Source organism: Phacochoerus africanus, chromosome X (genome assembly GCF_016906955.1).
Source record: "Phacochoerus africanus isolate WHEZ1 chromosome X, ROS_Pafr_v1, whole genome shotgun sequence".
NCBI lineage: Eukaryota > Metazoa > Chordata > Mammalia > Artiodactyla > Suidae > Phacochoerus > Phacochoerus africanus.
In genome coordinates this window covers 43,897,403-43,920,887 of record NC_062560.1, presented here as the reverse complement: position 1 = coordinate 43,920,887, position 23,485 = coordinate 43,897,403, and the positions used below count along the sequence as shown (strand labels likewise).

The 23,485-nt window shown below is 38.9% G+C and overlaps 1 protein-coding gene across 6 annotated transcripts in view; it reads right to left on the bottom strand.

Moving 5' to 3' along the window:
* Positions 1 to 23,485, bottom strand: part of JADE3 (jade family PHD finger 3) — a 134,492-nt gene that overhangs the window by 33,814 nt on the left and 77,193 nt on the right. For all 6 annotated transcript variants that reach the window (XM_047765692.1, XM_047765691.1, XM_047765687.1 and 3 more), the window contains 2 exons: positions 13,495 to 13,652; positions 2,031 to 2,221 (listed from right to left, as the gene is read on the bottom strand). In XM_047765692.1, the coding sequence (XP_047621648.1) occupies positions 2,031 to 2,221; positions 13,495 to 13,652 (349 nt within the window). The remainder of the gene's footprint in view (positions 1 to 2,030; positions 2,222 to 13,494; positions 13,653 to 23,485) is intronic.

The window sequence follows — 23,485 nt, the reverse complement described above, 5'->3', positions numbered from 1 at the left end:
CTCCTGGGATAGAACACGATGGAAAACAGTATGAGAAAAAGAATGTGTGTATGTATGCATATATATATATGTATGTATATGTATGACTGGGTCACTATGCTGTACAGCAGAAATTGGCACAACACTGTAAATCAACTATACTTAAAAAAATAAATAAAACGAAAATCAGAAGAACTGGGAAAAAACCCAACTCATCCAAAAGGGAATTAATTGCAAAATACCAAAGGGATCTTTTCATGTTGAAAGCAGCACTGTAATGGCTGGAGAGTATATGGATGCTACACAGTTCATAACACAACTGCACAATGAGTTATCGCTCCACTTTATTATGCCCTCATATTCTCATTTTCCCTGTCAGTCTTTTATTCCCTTCTCTTTGTGGTTTGCACCCTAAACTGACCTCTCCTCTTAGAAAGCAGAGCAAGAGAAAATACAAAACAAAATGTTTTAAAAAGCAAGGAGTAAGTATCGGTTACTGGCAGAATAACTATCACCGTTATGCTAAACTGGATTTAATCTAATTTTAATTTTTTATTCGCATGCATTCAGATACAAACCTTTTCAAAAGAAAGAGGAGTTCCTGCTGTGGCTCAGTGGAAATCAACCCAACTAGTACCCATGAGGAGGCGGGCTCGAACCCTGGCCCCACTCAGTGGGTGAAGGATCCGACATTGCCGTGAGCTGTGGTATAGGTCACATACCTGGCTTGGGTCTGGTGTTCTTGTGGCTGTGATGTAGGCCAGCAGCTGCAGCTACAATTCGACCCCTAGTCTGGGAACTTCCACATGCCACCGGCCCTTGAAAAAAAGAAAGAGAGGAAAAAAAAAGGGTAGAAAAGAAAAACCACTGATCCTTGTTGTACTAACAATGAACAAATGGGATTCAAACAAAAATAAAGTCAAATATATCCTTCACCGTATCTCATAGAGAGACTTAAAAACCACCCAGTTTCACAGGACCATTTGGACCTAAACATTTAGACTGAAGACAGGTCAAAAAGAGCTGTATGTAAGTATAAGGTGAGTTTCCTTTCAGCCTAGGATTTCTGAGCATGGCTGGTATAGTACTGTATGGTATACATTTATTTAAAATTATTATTATGTTTATATCCGAGTTTTGTTTGCTTGTTTTTGCTTCATTTAATTAATTAATTCCTTTTTAGGACCACATCTGAGGCATATGGAAGTTCACAGGCTAGGGGTTGAATCAGAGCTGCAGCTGCCGGCCTATGCCACAGCCACAGTAACGCCAGATCCGAGCCACGTCTGTGACCTACACCACAGCTCATGGCAACACTGGATACTTAACCCACTGATCGAGGCCAGGGATCAAACCCAAATCCTCATGGATACTAGTCAGGTTCTTAACCTGCTGAGACACAATGAGAACTCCTATTTTATTTTTTGAGAACTGCATGACAACTCTAGAACTCATTGGAGGTAGCTAAGAACCGCTTTGGAAATGTTTTGCCCTAGGCCTGCCATTCTTCTTTTAGGGAGCATTCTTTCAGGCAGCAAAATTACAAGTCCTTCATTAAGGCATCCTTGTCACATCAACCTGTCAGTTGCAGCGGTGCTGTCTAATGCTGAAGTTGGAACTTTTCTCCATCAGGTGGAGATGCCAGAGGTGCCACTGCCCTTGGCTCTGCTCACTGATCATGGTACTTTTCAGGGCTGAGCAAGGAACTGGTCTCGGAATGCTTCTCAACCAGAAGTCCAATCAGCATGACCAATCTCACATTCAGAACTGGGAAACAGCCTCGTAAAACCTACATGCTGTCCCTTATCTGTGATATTCACCATGAACAAGGAAAGAAAAGGTCAGATTTAAATGTTACTGCTCTACTTTAATATACTTATGCATTTCAGGAAATGCCTCATTAAGATTAAGATTAAAGAGAAAAATAATCGAAAAGGCCCGAAAAGAAAGGAAGCCACAAAATAAAAGCAAGTTATATATGGTCTTGACAACTTAAAAAAAAATTTAGGTATTGAGTCAAGGAACAAGTTACTTGTGAGGAAACAACTTACCCATTTCTGCGAGGTCTTCATTGAGTTCCTGGAGCCAGAAGATGTCCATGTCGTCTAGGTCATAGCGGCACACAGATGCCGCCAGCTCCGTGATGTTGATATAGCCAGGCTCTGCAGTCTCTGGGCTGGAGCAGTGGATGTACTTTCGGGGTCGGATAAATAGGACCTCCTTTACCTTGTCAGCCACAATCCTAGAAAAGCAAAAGAAAGACACTGATAATAATCAACAAATGACAGATTCCAGGCACTGACTGGATGGGCCCAAGAGCACTCAAGCCATACAGTGGAGCTGAACGCGTTCCCTTTCCACCCTAGCGAAATCCTCTGCTCTGCCAACTGGGAGGCATGGCAGATTCCTTTCTAGAAAGCAAATGGTTCTACAAATCCCGTTTTGTCAATTGCTGTGAACACTGTGACTGCTAAGAAAATGCTTCACTACCCTTATGGCTTCTAGGTCCCTACCACCATTCATCCTATCAAAATGTTGGTGCATTGTGTGTTCTTAGTGCAATGGTCACTATGTTTACCTAGAAGGGAAAATAGCAGAAAGGGTGATACCTATACAAAGACACAACCAGATTCCATACCAAAAATAAATTTCAGCTAAATTCATGATTTTCTGCAATACTGGATGGTGGTAATGATTACAGTCTATAGACTCACATAAACCTGTTTTTTGTTTTTGTCTTTTTGCCATTTCTTGGGCCGCTCCCGCGGCATATGGGAGGTTCCCAGGCTAGGGGTCGAATCGGAGCTGTAGCTGCCAGCCTACGCCACAGCCACAGCAACGCGGGATCCGAGCCGCGTCTGTGACTTACACCACAGCTCACGGCAACGCCGGATCCTTAACCCATTGAGCAAGGGCAGGGATCGAACCTGCAACCTCATGGTTCCTAGTCAGATTCGTTAACCACTGCTCCACGACGGGAACTCCCTAAACCTGTTTTTTTTTTTTTTTTTTATGCTTTTTATGGCTGTACCTGTGGCATATGGAAGTTCCCAGGCTAGGGGTCGAATGAGAGCTACAGCTGCAGGCCTACACCACAGCCACAGCAATGCAGGATCTGAGCTCCATCTGCAACCTACACCACAGCTCATGGCAACGCCAGATCCTTACCTCACTGAATGAGGCCAGGGATTGAACCAGCTACCTCATGGTTCCTAGTCAGATTTGTTTCTGCTGCGCCACGATGGGAACTCCCAAACCTGTTTTTCTGATACTCATTCGCATGATAATCTTGGGCAATTACTTAATTTCTATAAAGTTCAGTTTTCTTAGCTAAAAAGGATAATAATCATAAATTATGATATAATAACATCAAACTTAAAAGGTTATTATGACAATTACATGAAAAATCATACATAAAGTGCTTATCATAATGTATAGTAAAAAAGAGATGATCCATAATGCCATTGTTGGGAGTTCTCTTTTGGTGCAGTGTGTTAAGGATCTGGTATTAGCACTGCAGCAGCTTGGGTTGCTGCTATGGTGCAGGTTCCATCCCTGGCCTGGGAATTTCCACATGCCACGGATGAGGCCAAATAAATAATGCCATTGTTACTGTTATATTTCTTATTATTTTCACTATTTATGTAGATGAGTTAAAGCCAAGAGGCCACGGATTTATACAAACTTAAGGCATTCCCCCAGCATAAAGGATAGTGACTATAAGTCTGAGCCAGGATAACATGATGGATGAAAGATTCCCATTCTTCCATCAAATTACCCAACAGGCCAGAGCAACCTCATATTTCCCCTTAGGCCTCCTGATAGTTAAGGCAAGGAAACCAAGCAAGGGAAGAAACAGATGTTTCTCATACCAAAGACTCATTCTACAATTGATGTTTTGGATACTACACGAAGCATCACAAAATATAACCAAGAGAGAAAATCTGTATTATTAATCCCTGGCAACTTTAAAGAACAGGGTAGGCCATTTACAAAAGAAAGAGATATATGTGTCACCATAAAATAATGAAAATTGTTAATCTGAAAGGCTTCTGGAGCCAGTTTTTTTTTTTTTAAAATTCTAGAGTTACTATGGATGAAGAAGGATTCATAAACATAAATGAATTCAGAGAAATATATATAAATATATATCTAGGAATAGTCCACCTTGTAAACAGAGCATGAATATTTCCTCCTAAGCATTCTTCCAAAATCTACAAATAATGGTGAATAAAGTTAATAACCACACACATTTGCACATTTTAATTTTCCTACCATATGGAGTCTTTAAAGCCAAAGGCAACAAAGCATTTGAGGAAAAAAGTAGACCTCTAAAATATTAATTGAAGCTAAAAATTTGGGAACTGCTTCTGAGGTCTGCTTCCAACCAAAATGAGCCCAACTGAAAAGGACAAGACATGCATATGAATTCTCCAGAGACTATGAGATTAATTATGCTGAACTTTTTGGTGCATAACCTACAAGGTAATTAAGAATATCTAATTTTTTTTCAAGATTCATGTTTTTCTAAAAGGGACAATATTTTGCTTAACTATTCATCTTAATGCCTCAAACTCTGTGTGGAACAAGATAGACTGTAAATGTCTGTGAATTAAACCAATACATTTATTAAGCTTCTGGAAAAAATGAAAATAAACATCTTTGTGACCTTGGGATAGACAAAGATACTTTATATAAGACCCAAAAGCCATTAAAAGAAGAGACTGAAAAACGTGTTTATCAACAATATATAATATACTCTTACAAATCAGTTAGAAAACTACAGATAGGCCAATTAAAAACTGGGCAAAAAATCTGAATATACACTTCACAAATAAGGATACCCAGATAGCAAGAAAACTTAAAAGATTCTCAACCTTATTAGTCACGACAGAAACGCAAAATGAAATCATAATCTGCCATAATCTGCTAAACTTGAAAAGACTGACCAAAAAAATGACAATACCAAGTGCTTATAAGGAAATGGAGCAAACAAACCACTGCTGATGCAACTGTTAATTGGTACAATCATTTTGGCAAACTATTTGGTAGCAGGTATTATGGCTGAACATATGCATACCCTATTACTTAGCAAATCCACTCCAAGGAATATACTTAACAAAAAAGTACACATATGTACACTAAAAGATGAATAAAAATGTCCATATTAGCAATTTTGATAATAGCTGAAACCTAAAAGCAACCCAAATACCTATCAAGAGTAGAATGGATAAATAAAATGTTGTATATTCACACAATGGAACTATGACATGGAAGTGAAACTTAAAGAAATACTATATGCAACAGCATGGATGAATCTCACAACCATAATGATGAACAAAACAATCCAGTCTCAGTATGAAGGATTAAAAACTGGCATAACTGTCACCTATGGTGAAGGAAGTCAGTGAGCAAGAGTGGAAGGAGGGCTTCTGGAGTGCTGGTACATAGCAACTGCTACTGTATGCTGATTATTTTTGCTTTTACAGTAAGTTAATCATTTACCTATAATGTGAAAATCACGCACACATATACATGGTTAATACATCATTAACCACTGTGTGTGATATAACTTATAATACAAGCTTCCTTTCTTTTTTTAGGGCCCCGCCCACAGCATATGGAGGTTCCCAGCCTGGGATGGATCGGAGCTACAGCTGCCAGCCTACACCACAGCTCACGGCAATGCCAGATCCTTAACCCACTGAGCAAGGCCAGCAATTGAACCCACAACCTCATGGTTCCTAGTCGGATTTGTTTCCACTGCGCCACAACAGGAACTCCCACACGCTTCCTTTCAACCAAACATGAAGCATTGCTTTCCTCCTACTGGAACCTTATTGCAATAGGAACTAATTTAACTGTACTAATGAAAACAAAACAAAACAGAGACAATCTAAAGCCTGTTTAGTATCTGCTAGCATCAAATTTATCCATGGTTTACCTAAAAAACATGTAACAGGGTTAACATCATCTTCATGTGTTGAACTTACTTTCAAAAAATTTCCTGTGGTAACGAACAGACTTATCTAAGCAGCAGGAACTTATAATGCAAGCTGGCTCCATTTCATAATTCTCCGTACCCCTTCCCTCAATCATCGCATCCACACATTACACTACCTCAAACTAAGAGACAAGAGAACCTCGGAAAGGACGATGGAATAGAGGAGAAAACAGCCTGAAAGCCAGAACAAAAATTCTGAAAGGATTTGTTCCACCTACTCTGTTATGTCTCCCTACTCCCCACTGCGCCTTCAGTTACACAGCACGAATAGACTAATTCTAGCACCCAAGAATCAGGTCAATTAATTTATATACCTCCAAAATTACTTCTGTAAGTCCATTAGGAAATAACATTCTGAAGAATTTGACAATCTTGTAGATTAGGTAATAAATAAAAAACAAGTGTTTAGTTTTATTAGCATTTAAATTTCTCTGACTGATTGAGTAATCTGTCTTTAAGCAATAAGTAACTCAAACACAAACATTACAAATACTATTATTGTGATGGATTGAAGGAATTCACAAATGCTTTGATAGTCCTTCCGTGGAGAGGTAGGGTCTATTTCCCTCCCCTTCAGCCAGGAGCTCTCTGTGACTGCTCTAATAAAATGTGGTGGAAGTAATACTGTGCCATTTTCTGAGCCCAGGCCTCGAGTCTAACATCTTCCACTTTTTATTTCTTGGGATACTCCCTCTTGGAACCTGGAGACTATCCTGCTGAGAGATGTGGACAGGTCTCAAGACTGAATGGGAATCTGGGCAGTGCGAATCATAGCATCAACTACAGGGTTAACAGTGGTGAATAAAATCAGTAAGGTTCCTGTGCTCATATAGCTTTGAGTTTGTAATGCTGCTACCAAAGAGTAGCAGAGAAATGCTAATATGTTCACCAAATCCTGTTTCTTTTTTCATCTAGGTACATAGCAAGACTGCATTTCCCACTCCTTTGCAGTTACATGGGCCATGCGACTGAGTTCTGGCTAATGGCATATGTGTGGATAATCCACTTCAAAGCCTAACAACCCCTCTCCCCCAATCTACATGCATAACCTTCCATACTGCCTTTTCTCTTTCTGCAGACTGGATTTAGAAGTTTGGGGGTGAAAAAGGCAGTGAGAAAAGACCTAGAAGATAGAGGAGCCACTCATAAAAAGAACCTAAGTCCCTGAATGACTATGTGGGGCAGAGGTGACTCACATCCCAAACCCACACTAGAGGGAGATTATGTGCAAGAAATAAAACCTTCATTGTGTTAAGATGCTGAGACTTCTGGAGATGTTTGTTATAGCAGTTGGCCTATCCTGACCAATACATACATAATGGTAAAAAGTTATTTCCCAATATTTTCATGTATGTTTCAACTTAAGTAATTATTGCTACAATAGTCATTCTAAATTTCTTGAACAGATGTATATTTTAGGATACTTTCTCTAGAGAACTGAGACATCCATCAGTAGAAAATCATTAACCAATGAGGTTTTAATTTTACCAAAACTAAGGTGGAGGAGTCAATCCAAAATAATACATTAAAAGATTTTTGTTTTTACATTCTGATACTTTTCATATGCTCTTGTGAAATGCTATCACATTCTTTATTAAAAGTATTTAGCACAAAATTAAGGAATGCCATCAAGTTCTTATTACATGTTGATTTACAATTTTTAAATTTGTAAGGCAGGAAGAATTTTTACAATTAAATAATATTAACGAACATTTATTTTCATATGGAAGTAATACACAATTGTTGAAGACAGTAGTCTTAAATCTAAAAGCAATAATTGCGAGGCTTTGTTATGAAACATACATTTGTTAGATTTGACAGTTACATCAGAAGAGAATACTTTTATTTGTGGCTTTTGAGAATAAAGCTACATCTTTTAATTTCAAACTGTCTAAATATTCTCTCAAAAGTGTAAATAACCAAACTGTTACCTGGCACCTCCTTAACTTCTAGGAAATATGTAATCCACGAAAAAACCCAGATATACAAAAAGAAACCCTAACATAAAAAGTCATAAAATTAACCAATAAAAAAGGAATATAGGGAGTTTTAGTGTGGCTCAGGGGCTTAAGGATCTGGCATAGTCACCACTGTGGCTTTGGTTATAGCTGTGACACACGTGTTCAATCCCTGGCCTGGGAACTGCTGCATGGTAGCCAAAAAAAAAAGGAACCCTCATACAATGCTGATAGGAATGTACAGTTAACTCTTAAGATGGGATAAGGAGCACTGAACCTTCGTGTAGTAAAAAATTTGCACATAATTTATTTACTGTTGGCCCTCTATATACATGGTTCTTGATCTGTGGATTTAATTAACGATAGTCTGTGCAGTACCACAGTATTTACTATTGGGAAAAAAGTGCATAGAAGTGGACCCACACAGTTCAAACTCATGTTGTTCAAGGGTCAACTATATCTTCTGGTTGTCTGCTAATTTTCTTTCCTAACACCTATTCATTTTCCTCTTTACTTCCTTTGTTCTATTCCCCTTACAATAATAAATGTATACTGAAAACCTATTTGACAGTAAGGGTTCTGTTCTCAGGTATCTTATAGTCACATCTTGTCTTCCTTCTCTCTTTTAATCACAGACTGTTGTGCCTTCATGTACCCACTATCACATTTTCTTACCCATCTATATACTCCTCTATTTGTGATGATTATTTATATATATATTTATAATATATATATGGATGACACATTAATATTATTGAGGTATAAATGACATATATTAAGCTGAATATATTAAACATGTGCAAATTAGTAAGTTCTGACACATATATATACATTTGTGCAACCAGAACTACAACCAAGATAATAAATATATCCATCAGCTCTAAACGTTTCCTTGTGCCCTTCTGCTTCACTGGCCACTTCCAAAACACGACTGATCTGTAGTCATTAAATCAAATAGTCCTCACTTTGCACAGTGGTATTGTATTGTAAAAATGACTGCGCAAAATGAAACTATGAAGAGCAATCTTAATCATCAATGGTTAAATTATGATTGTTGAGTGACCTTTAAAATTTATCAAAATATTTTACTCTCTTACTGCTGGCCATAAGTATGTGGGGAAATAAAAAATAGTAAAATCACACATGTATTTAACACGCTGTAATTTGAAACACTGAGAATTTAAACTCTTTTATCTCTTTCTAAAACTTATCAAGAGTATAGTATTTGACTCCTTTTAATTGCGTAACTTATGACACAGAGCAAGCAATTTTTCTATGTCTTGGCAAACTGTCATACTCCTAAGTTTGGATCATTTTCCATCATTTTGTCCTTTGTGCTTTCACTGTTGTAAAATTTTCTGAGGGTTCCTTAATGTGCAGTTTCTTTTCTGCCATCATTTTCTCTGGGACATCTTCATTCTTTCCATCACAATCACTTTCTTTATGCCCATAAGTTTGCCTTCATTAAGTTCTTCTAGCTGCATATCTAGAGCCTCTTAAACTACAACAGCGTATTCACATTCCCATGATCAACTACTTATTTTATAACTACATTTAGTTTGATTCAAATTTCTCTTCCAGTGTTATCACTTTTTATTTCTTTAAATGTCTGGCAGAATTTTCCAGTGAGACTATTTTGGTGTGGAGGTATTTTCAGAGAGGGTTATTTATTTATTTAGTTTTTTAGTTATCTAAAAGAGTCAACTACTTAAAGCAGAGAAAACCTAGCAAAGAATACAAGCTTGGTCTTTTTTTGTCTTTTGAGGGCTGTACCCTCGCCATAAGGAGGTTCCCAGGCTAGGGGTCAAATCAGAGCCACAGCAACATGGGATCCAAGCCCCGCCTACGACCTACACCACAGCTCAAGGCAACGCCGAATCCCTAACCCACTGAGCAAGGCCAGGGATTGAACCCGCATCCTCATGGATCCTTCGTTAGGTGCTAAGCCACAAAGGGAACTCCCTAGAGAGGGTTTTAAATTACAAATTCAATTTCATTAATAGTTATGGGGCTCTTCAAAATGATTATTTCACACTGGTTGAGTTGTAGTAATTTGCTCAGGTAACCCTCAGGAGGGCAAGAAAAAGAAAAGAGAGGAAACAGAGAGAGCACACAGACACATATATGTAATAAAATAGCAGGAGTTCCCTGGTGGCTCAGCAGGTTGAGGACACAGTGTTGTTACTGCTGTGGCTCAGGTCACTCCCATGTCACAGGTTCTATCCCTGGCCCCAGAACTTTCACATGTTGCAGGTGCAGCCAAAAAAAATTAGCACACTTAAGCCCTAGCATATCAATAATTACATTAAATATAAATGGTCTAAACCCATTAAAAGTCAGAGGTTGGCAGAGCAGATTAAAAAACATGATCCAAATATATGCTGTCTGCCAAAAACATACTAAAAATATAAACATATAAGTTGAAAGTAAAATAATGGAGAAAGATATACAATGCAAACATTACTCAAAAGAAAGCAAGAGTGACAATATTAATATCAGATTAAGTAGCCTTCATAGCAAAGAAAATTACCAAAGATGGAGAAGAATATTACATAATGATGAAAGGATCAATCCACCAAGAAAACATAGCAATTGTAAATGTATGTGCACCAAACAACAGTGCTGCAAAATATCTGAAACAAAAACTGATAGAACTGAAAAGAGAAAAAAACGATTCCCCAATTATAGCTAGAGACTTCAACCTTTCTCAGTAAGTGATAGAATGGGCAGAAAATTATCAGGAATATAGAACTCAACATCATCAATCAATGGGATTGTACTGACATTAATAAAATATTCCACCCAACAGGAACAACAGAAGCATTGTTTTCAAGCACCCACAGAACATATACCATGATAGGCCTATGTCCTAGGCCATAAAATAGACCTCAACAAATTTAAACAAACTGAAATTATATAGAGTGTGTTCTCTAATATAATGGAATTAAAACTAGAAATCAGTAACAAAGATTAAAAAAATACTCAAATAAGCTAAAAATCACATTTTTGTTCTGGTGCAACAACAATGAGGTGCATGGATGTTCCCAGGCCAGGGGCTGAATCTGAGCCACAGCTACAATGTATACCACAGTTTCGGCAATGCTGGATCCTTAGCCCATTGTGCTAGGCCAGGGATTGAATCCATGACTCTGCAGAGACAACACTGGATCCTTAACCCACTGTGTCACAGTGGGAATTCCTAAAAACCACACTTTTTTTTTGTCTCTTGTCTTTGTTGTTGTTGCTATATCTTGGGCCGCTCCCTCGGCATATGGAGGTTCCCAGGCTAGGGGTCGAATTGGAGCTGTAGCCACCGGCCTACGCCAGAGCCACAGCAACGCGGGATCCGAGCCGCGTCTGCAATCTACACCACAGCTCACGGCAACGCCGGATCCTTAACCCACTGAGCAAGGGCAGGGACCGAACCCGCAACCTCATGGTTCCTAGTCGGATTCGTTAACCACTGCGCCACGACGGGAACTCCAAAACCACACTTTTAAATAAAAGAAGTCTCAAGGGAAAAATACACTAAAGTGAATGACAATTATTCTGGAAGAGGAAGTCTCAAATCAATAAGCTTAGTTCCTAATTTGAGAAACTAGAAAAAGAAGAGCAAAATAAATCTAAAGCACTTGATCTCCTTGCTGTACAGTGGGAAAATAAAAAAAAAAATAAATCTAAAGTAAAAGAATTGAAATAATAAAGAGCAGAAATAAATTTTTAAAAAGATAATGAAACAAAAAGACGGCTTTGTAAAATGGTCAGTAAAAAAAAAATCAACCTATAGCAAGAAAAAAATGAGATAAAAATTGCCAATATCAGTTATGAAAGAGGGGATTTCATTTGCTTTGTGTTCATAACTGCTCAATGAAGCATTTGTATGATGGCTACTTTTAAATCTTTGTTAGACAATTCTAATCTCTGTCACCATGGTACTGGCATCTACTGACTGACCAAGCTGAGATCTTTCTGGTAATTTTGTTTTTACTAGAACCTGGACATTTTGGGATCATGCTATGAGACTCTGGATCTTCTTTAAATCTGTTTTGATTGGCTTCCTCTGACACTGCTCTGGCTGGAGATCAGGTTGGGGGAGATATCACCTCATTACTGCCGGGTGATTGTAGAAATCCCTGTTCACTATTTGGCTTCTGTTGACATCCAGAGGTGGGGACTCTTTGCTATTACTGGGTGAGGCTGAGCGTTCTCACTTCCCATTAGGACTCCACTGATACCTCCCCTGTTGGGGTTGGTAAGATCACCTTACCACTGCTCCCTATGTGGCCATGGTGGTGGGGGAGGTGTCCTCATTACCTCTAGAGAGTGGTGAAAGTCTCCTCTGATACTACCCTAGATGGGAGAGGGAAGGATGCATCATTACTGCTGGTTTAAGGTCTAAGTCTAGGCTCCCCCCTGTTACTGCAACAGTATATAAAAATACTGATGGTAAGGACATGAAAATGCCTGACTTTTGTGTTCATTCATGATTTGTGATTTCTAGGAAGATGGTGGCAATGATGATGAAAAAGTGAGGGTTGGTGCATGTTTTGGGCAAGATTGTGAGACTTTTCTTAAAAGAGCACAGACATTCTCTCTGTGAGTGGGACAGCCAGGGCTTGGGTTTTTAGAAATGATTTGACAAGCATTTCTGAAACATGACTGAGATCTAAGAACCTCGGCTAGGGGCCGAGAATTCAAGAATATGGCCTCTGACCTTTATGAACCTAATACATACTAGAAATAGAGAGATGTTCAATTGTTCATAGTTGTAGGTCCCACTAGTCCCTTTATCTGATGCTATTCCTCCCCTTTCCTTCCTTCCCTCATTCATTCACTCACTCAAACTTATACCAAGCATTTTATTTCACACCAGCCTTTGTGCAAAGCACTGGGAACACAAAGACCAGTAAGAAAAAATCAGTCATTACTCCTGAGGAGCTAAATTTACTACTTCCTTTGGTAGAAAAGTTCTCTCTTCTCTTTCAACAAAACCAAAAGTCCTTGCTTACTTAAATTTTCTTCTCAAGTCTTTGCAAATGAAGGCTGTGTGTTTATGTTCAACCTAATTATTGCAGTTATCCCCTTTCATTTGGGTTTATGCATTTTATAATTCTGTATATTTTGGCCCTCTATTTACAGATGCTATCACTATGAGGCCCCTATTAAAACGAAGTAACTTCTCATGGCATTATATATTAACAGAATTATTATGGGCTTATTAATGCTCTTCAAAGGCTATAAATGCTATTGATTGTTGAGTCAGACTTGGAAATCCTCGTCTCTAAAACCTTATCATAATTTCAGATTGGAGTTCAAACAGTTTTATCCTGTGAACAGGTACATATTATATCCTTAAGTAAATAAGTCTGATTTTTAACTATTGACCTATCCTAGGCTGGTATAATCTGCCATTGGTCTGAGTGAACTGCTGAACATGGTATGTGATTTTGCATTAGAAATGTATAATTAGTCACTCAAAGTCTCCCCTCAAGTGCACACAGATAACCACAAGAGCAATCATCCCTTAAATCAAAGGTACATGCATGCAAATACCTGAGGGAAGGCTGTGGAACAGTGTCCGGACTGGCTGGTACCTGGACTCCCTTTTCCCATTCTTCCTTCCACGTATCCGCAAAGAGGTAATAGCTGTCAGGATTAATATGGTGAGAGTCTGGAAGTTTCATGGCACTGATAAGGTCCTTCCGGAATACCTGGGAAAACAGTGTATACACATTGAGAGGACCATCACTATGGAACTAACACCATTTAATGTTCTCCTTTTAAAAAGTCCACCCTCATCCACTCTACATATCAACAAGAGACACATTTCTAACTTCCTAAATGGCCAGATGAACTTCTATTTGGAAAAGGTTTGAGGTATGGACAAGGAAGCCAGCTTGTTCTGGATTTAATAAAGAATAAAAAGGTTCTTCCTGAATTATTTTCTGGGACTCCTTGAATTTAAATCAACCGTATAGGTTACTCTTGGAATTCCCTTGTGACACAGAGGGTTAAGGATCTGGCATTGTCACTGTAGGACTGCGTTTTTGATTCCTGGCCTGGGAACTTCCACATGCCATGGGTGTTGCCAACAAATAAACAAACAATACTATCAGTGCCTCTTAAAAAGTCTGCATAAGGAATTCCCTTTGTGGCTCAGGGGGGTTACGAACCCAACTAGTATCCATGAGGATGTGGGTTCGATCCCTGGCCTCACTCTGGGTTAAGGATCTGGTGCTGCCATGAACTGTGGTGTAGGTTGCAGGTGTGGCTTGGATCCCACGTTGCTGTGGCTGTGGTGTAGGCCGACAGCTGAAGCTCCAATTCGACCCCTAGCCTGGGAACTTCCATAAGCTGCAGGTGCAGCCCTAAGAAGGAAAAAAAAGTCTGCATAAAACAAACAATCCTTAACTCTCTCAAATTTAGCAACAAGTATCCTCTGATAGCTTATAACTTTATTTAGATATCACTTTATTTTAAAATTATTTACTTAGAAATAATTTTAGTCTTACAGAGAAGTTACAAAAATAGTACAGAGTTCCCATATACCCTTCATGTAGTTTAATGTTAAACCATTTCACGTAACCAGAGTACAATTACCTAAACCAGGAAATTAACGTTGTTACAAAAATTATTCAAATTTTACTAATTTTCACCCCAATGTCCTCCTGTTCCAGAATGCAGTCCAGAATCCCACACTGCATCAGTTTTCATGTCTCCTTAGCATTCTTCAATTTGTGACAGTTCATAGTCTTTCCATGTTTTTAAGACCTTAACACTCCTGAAGAGTACCAGTCATATATCTTATTGAATGACCCTAGAATCTGGGTTTGTTTGATGTTTTCTCATGATTAGATTGAGGTTATTCATTTTTTGAGCAAGAATGCCACAGAAATGATGCTGTGCCCCTGTTATTCCATTATATCAGGAATGTATAATGCTGATGTCATGTTAGTGGTGATGTTAAACTTGATCAGGTGGTTATGGTAGTGTGTCTTGCTGTTTTCTCCACCGTTAGGTTACTATATTTCCCTTTGCAATTAATAAATATCTTTGAGATACTCTGAGATTATAAAAACATCCTGTATTGCCTCAACCTGTCGAGGAGTAATTTTAGCATCCAGAGGTAGATGATCTCTTGCTTCCAACAGTTATTACTGTGGTAATGTCACATGCCACAGGCACAGCAAAAAAAAAAAAAAAAAAAGTGCTTTACAGTTCCCATTTTCTTGAATGTTTTATAATGCCTGAGTACTGAATTTTATTAAAGGCTTCTTTAGTACATAAGGAAATAATTATATAATTTTCTCCTTAGATATATTAATATGCTATATGACAATACTGGACTTCTTAATACTGAAACAAACTTGCACTTCTGGAATGTCTATTTGATCATGACATTTTCTTACTAAAGTACTACACTCTGTTTTGTAATATTTTATTTAATATATATTTTTTCTTTTTTTTTTTCCTGCGGCATATGGAATTTCCTGGGCTAGGGGTCCAATTGGAGCTGCAGCTGCCGGCTTATGCCACAGCCACAGCAATACCCGAACCGAGCCAAATCTGCCATCTACACTGCAGCTTGTGGCAATGCCGGATCCTTAACCCACTGAGCAAGGCCAGGGATCAAACCCATGTCCTCACAGACACTATGTTGGGTTCTTAACCCGTTGAGCCACAATGGGAACTCCATTTAATATTTTTGTATCATATTCATGAGTGATATTTGTCTGCAGTTTTTTTTTTCTATTGTCTTTGTCTTTTAGATTTAGGTATCAGCATTATGCATGTTTCATAAAAGGAATTAGGACATTTTCCTTCTGTTACAATGCTCTAGAATAATCTGAGAATTATTGGGACTCAGTACTTTTTTGGGGGGGTAGTTCCTTAATAATTTTCTCTACCTTTTTGGAAGTTGATCTCTTTAAGCTTTCTACCTATGATGGGATCAATTTTGGTAATCTTTATTTCCATAGTAAGTTATCTATCTTATCCAAGTTTTTCAACTTATTTGTACAAGAGCTGGCAAAGTATCGACACTTCCACTTTGCACAGCAGTGTGCACAGCAGGGGTGAAGAGGAGGACTGGAATGATATGTCTACTGTGGCAGCCAAGAGGTGCCCAGTGGGATCCTTAACCCTACCCCTGGCAAAGGATCCCTAGCTGTGTGGAAAGTTCAAAGGCCAGAGGTAGGGAATGATAATATGGGTACAGCTAAACCTTGGACTTACAAAGAGATTCCCTACAAGTCCATTTTCTGCACATTAAGCACAACTAAGTACTGACAATATGGGAACGAGGATCCATCTAAAGGCTGATGTACTACTATGCTCTGGTTGAAAGGGCCCTCGGGTGACTAAGGAGTACAGAAATGTACTCACCAGCCTAGGAACATATAAATTGTTGTGACAAGCTAGGCTTTGCATGTCTCCCCTTTCAACAACAGGGAAAAAGTATGCCATGAGTTCTTCAGCTAACCTGGCATTGACTTCAGTGATGAAGGCCCAATAAACATCTAAACAATGATGGAATAAACTTTCACACAAAAGCATACATACACTGGTATATACCTCACCTACTAATTGCTAATTCTGAAAAAAATCAAACAATCACTTGCAGGTTTAAGATAAATGTTTCTACATCTCTGGATTATCAAAGGACAAGATGCTATCAAGCAAACATTTTAGCCTTTAATGCTAATCAAGGTTTTCGGAGGAGAAACACTAAGTTATGTATAACATGAAAGTAGAAGCACAGAGCATGATACAATAAAGCAATTAATTCTCAGCTGGTGTAGTTCTACTTAAACTGACAACATTTCAGAGTACAGGGCTATACTACCACATAATTAAATGATGCCATTTAAATAGAAAGGATATTCCAACTACTACTTTTGCAGGGACAACCCTGCAAATGCCTGTTGGTTTCATTTAGGGAAGATTTAGATTAATAATATGACCTGAGTAATGCAGAGAAGGAAACCAACCTTAAATATGCTGGAGACCAGCGAGGTGGCAACAAAAATGACCTTTTTACCAGGAATCCTAGCCAATTAAGGTTAATTGGGTACTGTGTAAGGAGCAAGTCTACAGGAAATAAAAACTGGTGGTTTATTACATAATGCTTTGTATAAGGGGGTAAGAGAGGCTCACAGACATATCCATTAACAGGTTTTGCATAGGGCTAGTGTGCTAGAGGGAGAAACCGAATCACTATTTTGCCAAATACTCTATAAACTGCCAGAGTGACTTTAATGAGACAGTGTTTAAAAGGCAATGGCAGTACTGTGGGAAATCTTACTTTAGATATGGGAAGAATACTCTGGAAAGAGCCAAGTATTTTTCTTTTTTTCTTTTTTTTGCCTTTTCTAGGGCTGCTCCCTTGGCATATAGAGGTTCCCAGGCTAGGGGTCTAATGGGAGCTGTAGCCACTGGCCTACGCCAGAGCCACAGCAACGCGGGATCCGAGCCGTGTCTTTGACCTACACCACAGCTCACGGAGATGCTGGATCCTTAACCCACTGAGCAAGGCCAGGGATGGAACCGAAACCTCATGGTTCCTAGTCGGATTCGTTAACCACTGCGCCACGATAGGAACTCCAGAGCCAAGTTATTTTTCAACCTCTTAAAATATTTCATTATTTTCCATATGATAACACATCTCAAAATAAATAAACTGGTTGCAAAATCATGCTTTGGGCTTAGTAATAATCACATAACATGCCATGTCTTCATACCTGACGTAAATGCTTATGAAAATCTGTTCTGTATAGTTTCCTAAGTAAACTGGAAACATATTGTAGTAGGTTGAACGGTGGCCCCTCAGAACATATGTCCACATCCTAATTTCTAGAACCCATGAATGTTCCTTTATTTGGAAAAGGGATCTTAGCAAATATAAATAATTTAAGGCTTCTGAGATGAAGCTAGCATCTTGGAATATCCAGGTGGGCCTTAAATCCAGTAATAAGTATCTTTATAAGAGAAAGGCCGAGGGAGATTTGAGATAGGGAGTGTGACTATGGAGGCAGAGACTGGAGTGACTCATTAATCCACAAGTTAGTACATTCTGATAGCTATCAGAACCTGGAAGAGGAAAAGAATGGAATCGCCCCTAAAGTCTCTGGAGGGAGTGCAGTGTGGCTGATTTTGGACTTCTGGCCTCTAGAACTGTGAGAAAGTAAATTCCTGTTGTTTTAAGCCACCCAGTTTGTGGTTAAGTTGTTACAGCAGCCCTAGGAAACTAATACACAAATTTACCAAATAGAAGAGTAACCTGAAGACTCTAGACAAAGAGATAAAAAGCAGAGGCCAATGAAATCTGGCCCTTGTCCATGGCTTCAGAAATATCAAACCTCCAGGGAACAGGCACTCTGTGAAGTCTGGGAAACCTCGGCCTACAGAAATAGCAATCAACTCATACAGATTTTTCCTAAACAAATGAAAGCTAAATCCAATGACTATTATAATTTTCCCTCCTGTCTTTAGAGAAAAATAGCAGACTTATATGGGAAGCCTGATTTCAACTTTACAAGCCCGATTAAACAGCATCAGATTCAAGGTTTCTAGAGAAGCATTTTTACTCAAGGCAGAGTGCAAGAGTCTGCCTTATCTTGCTGTAGAAGTCAAACATTTCAAGTATGAGGCAGAACATAAAATACTGAAGAGAAGATAGGAATGTAAGTTCAGTACTCAGGACGGTATCTGCAAAGTGATATGCAATATATTTACCAGACTGGTCTCATGAATCTGCTTCTGATAAGAAAAGGCATTTTTAAGGTTTTTAAAATAAACATACGCAAACAAAATGGTTATGGTGTATCCTGGGTAGAGATGTGAGTTTTAAACACATACAGTAGCATATACATACATGCATATTTGTATATATTTTCATAAAGAAATAATAAAAGGATAAACTAAGAACTTAGGAAAAAGTTAACTCTGAGGAAAGGGGACAAAACAGGGAGAGAGAGACAAAAACTGATCTCTCTGAATGTATTTTGTTCTTAGTTTATTTGAACCAGACAAATGCTTTATATGGTTTAAAATGAAATTAAAAATCTTTAAAGAAAGGAATATGGCTCTGGGACAGACTGCCTAGATTGATCCACTGGTTTCAAAAGTAGTTTGGGGGAAAGTTGTCTAAATTATCCATGTCTCAGTTTACTTATCTGCAAAATAAGGATAACACTGATCTCATAAGGGTAGCTGTAGGGATTAAATAGATGAAACTATGTAAGGGGGTTAGCATGGTACTGGGCTCACAGTAACTGCTAAATAAATCCTAGCTGTAGTTATTTTACCATCATCATCATAGTTTTAGCTTTACTTCTAAAAGCAGAAAGAAATATATAGCTGAGTTCTCCTCTCTAGTCTAAAAAGTAATTGTTGATGAGGTAAAGGAGATGTGAGTTCATGGCTCAACTAAAACATACATGGTTTGACTCCCAAAGATAATGTTGCCAAGCAAGAGCCCCCCAAGAATGTTAACCAACATCCTATATATAAGTCATGAGGTAATGCAGAAATCTCACAAAATGAAACATGGCTGTTTGTTGCTAAATTAAAGATTATGAATGAGGGATCTGGATATTGACACTGACCTAGGGAAAGAAGTTGAGAAGTTTTACAAGTTCTTAATTGTGTGCCTGTTTTATATGCACTGGTAGTTTCCCCAAAAGTTCCTGAAACAAAAAGGCTTTGTACTTACTAGATATCTGTTCATTTATGGTCAAAGAGGGGATTCACAGACTAACATACAGCCCAGAAGCTATGCCAAGTCCAACAGTGCATGCACATCTTGGCCTCTCAGATGCTTGCAGAAACAAAGGAGGCCTCACTATGTATTCAATTAGAATATCAATGCTTAACCTGCCAGAGCCACAAAATGAAAATGCCCTTCATGGACAGCTCTGGCTTTTTACTGTTCATTAACATCTCTCAGTGGGCAGTTTCTTAAAGCACAGCTAGTCCGAACATTTGTGACATTTTTTAGGGGAAAAGCCAAAACATTTACTTCCTATATGACACAAAGGGGTACACTGTCTGGTTCATGTATAATGAAGCAGAGAGAAAGATCAATTTTGATTCACAGTCACTAAATCTGAAACTATACGTAACTGATGACAAATATATGTGTCACCTCAAAAGCATTTAAAAAACAGCTGCAACCATGGTAACTATATGGAATTAAAAGGAATTAACCTTAAGTAATTTTCTTAGATTGTATAAATCTTTTTTTTTTCTTCTTTTTTGGCCACACCCACAGCATGTAGAAGTTCCCAGGCCAAGGATCAAACCAGTGCCACAGCAGGAACAATGCTTGCTCCTTAACCTACTGAGCCACCAGGGAACTCCAAATTATACAATCTTAAGAGAAAAACGTTCAGGTTATCTAAAAGAATCAACTACTTAAAGCAGAGAAAACCTAGCAAAGAATACAAGCTCGTTCTTTTTTTTTTTTTTTTTTTGTCTTTTGAGGGCTGCACCTGTGGCATATGGAAGTTCCCAGGCTAGGGGTCAAATTGGAGCTACAGCTGCCAGCCTACACCACAGCCACAGCAACACAGGATCCGAGCCGTGTCTGCGACCAACACCACAACTCATGGCAACACTGGATCCTTAACCCACTGAGCAAGGCCAGGGATCGAACCTGTGTCCTCATGGATGCTAGTCGGATTCATTAACCACTGAGTCATGATGGGAACTCCTAAACAGGACATTTTTGATGACTATGGGCTGATATCAACTGGAATATCAGTTACCATAAAGCAATATACTTTTGGGCTACTTAGGTAGGTTTGATTATTCCCCCTACCCTGTGCCAAACAGAGGCATATGCATCCTGGTAATGGAGGAAGGGGAGCAACTGAGCCTGACTTGAAGATCTGGGCAATTTTCATATAAGAGATGACAACTGAAGTTTGCTTTGAAAGTTTTTTTCCCATCCCTCAATGTCCCTTTTGTGCAATAAGTATGCGTTTGCAAGCCTAGTACTTTTTATCTGTCGTGGGTCAGAAAACCAAATAATCAACCTTGTGAGAAATAGAGACAAAGTGATATAAACAGGCTCTATTTGAGGGTATGCAGTGTTCTCCGTTGAGTTAAAGTATATGAGCTTTTACTCTGTTGCTATGAAAGTTCTAGACATGATAAATTAGACTCTGGGCCTACAGAAGATAGGCAGTCAATCTTTTAAGATAGGTTGGTATGTTTTATAGACTAGTTGGGCTAATATTAGGTGAAAATATCCTGGCTTTTGAGAAAGAATAGAAGATTTTTTAATACACTCAAATTGGTCATCTAGTACTATGTGCTTTTTCTAGGGCAATTAGCCTTTTTTTTTTTTTTGCTTTTTAGGGCCACACTCGCAGCATACGGAGGTTCCCAGGCTAGGGACTGAATTGGAGCTGTAGCTGCCAGCCTACGCCACAGCCCACAGGAACTCAAGTGGGATCTGAGCCACGTCTGTGACCTACGCCACAGCTCACAGCAACACCGGATCTTTAACCCACTGATTGAGGCCAGGGATCGAACCCACAACCTCATGGTTCCTAGTTGGATTCATTTCCACTGCACCACAAAGGGAACTCCTGCAATTAGCTTTTTAAAAACATCTTTAAGAACAGGAGCCTTTTGAGGATCAGATGAAGGCTACTAGCTCAGAAAAAAATACACATAAAAATATACCGTTAAAAGTTTGTATACAATTTTCAGAAGGTACCAAAGCCCTTGAGTCATATTTGGAATTCACATATCCCCAGGAAACACCTCTCTAGGGAATAAATCAGGGGCAGGCACACAAAGGAATCTCTCACCAAAGCACTAAACATCAAAGAAAATATCTGTCTATCAATGTAACCAATTAAGCCCCAGTGAAAAAGATTTATATTGCATTCCAATGACTAACTCCCAGTAAAAAACAAAAACCATAAGGTTTCATCTCAGACCTGCAGAGAGTCAGAAGAAAGAAGTTACTGTCCTTATAAGAAGAACAAGGTAGGAAAGGCAGCAAATTAACGACTTTTTGTGAAACCATTAGAGAAATGCGTCACAGAACAAATGATCAACTCAAAGAGAGACAAGCACGCCTGCAGGAAGACACAGGACAGGAGTATTTGCTTACTTGGGGCAGAAGCCACAGTAGGAACATTAAACTAGAAATAATGATGAATCTTTGGGGGCCAAGTGGGAACTACTATGAGAATCTGAAGTTCCTGGGGGCTGTAGTCAGGAGGTTCCCACTTTCTTATAAACTTTTCTCTGGAAACTCAAGAAGGCTATCACAGGGAAAAATGCGTAAGAACCTGGAAAAAAAGCTCCCCAGTGGTGCTGTCTGGGCTGCTGGTGCTCAGTGTCCTGGCTCCTTTACTAACAAAAGTCTTCATCGGCAAAGAAAGGATTTCGAGTGAGAGCACTGGAGTGATATGACTAGCGTTGTGCGAAGGAAAAAGCACCCAGCCTCAGCTTCCCTGTGTTACTCAAGGGAGAAAAAAATCCTTAATCTATAGGAGAGAGAACCTCAAGGATGGAGACTGAGAGTACCAGAGGATACCTACTGCAGGCAGGCAGAAGAGCAGGCAGGGGCGAAAAAGCTCTATCCCTAAGGGCCACCTCCCCCACTTCACCCCCAGACTCAGGACCACTATACACTCCAAAGACTGAGACTCATCAGAAGATTAGAGAACACCACCCCTCCCCCATACCCTACCACCATGCTAAAGCCTTTAGTGATAACAGTGGTTACAGATGGGAGAGCTGCAGAAGATGAATTATATGCTGTAAGAATTATATTTCAAAAAAAGATGTTAATGTTTTTATAGTAAGGGGTACCACATCAGTAATGTGGTACCCCTTACCATACACTCCCCGTGCTGTCAGTGGAGGCAACAAGGTGAGATTTCCACCCCTGCCGAGAAGTAATGAGATACCCTTCCCCCTTTCCAGAGAAGTTAACAGAATTATCTTTCTAGAAATATAATAGAACTAGGATGGGAGCCTAGAATTTCTGTAGTTGGTGGTAAAAAGTCAGTGCCCTCATTTCCCCACTGGTCTGGTTATTACGAAGGCCTGCTAAAACAGACTTAAATAAGACTTAGTGTCTGATGACATAATGCAAATAAAAAGTGCAAGATGTAACAGAAAATCACTCATAATACTAATAAGAACTAGGAATGAGAAGAGGCCATAAATAGACACCTACACACTCAGATGACACAGATGCTGGAATTATCTGACAAGGATTTTACAGAAGCCATCATAAAAATGCTTCAACAAGAAATTAGAAACATTTTTGAAACAAAAAAAGAAAGTTTCAGTAAAGAAATAAGAGCATATAAAAGAATAACCAAATTTGAAAATCTGAAATGGAATAAGATAATAACTGAAATAAATTCACAGGTTAGGCTCAATAGAATAACGGAATTAACACAATAAAGAACTGGTAAATAGGAGTTTCCTCATGGCCTAGTGGGTTAAGGATCCAGTGTTGTCATCAAACTCTAAATAGGAAAACCAAAAGAAATCCATGCCAGGCACATCA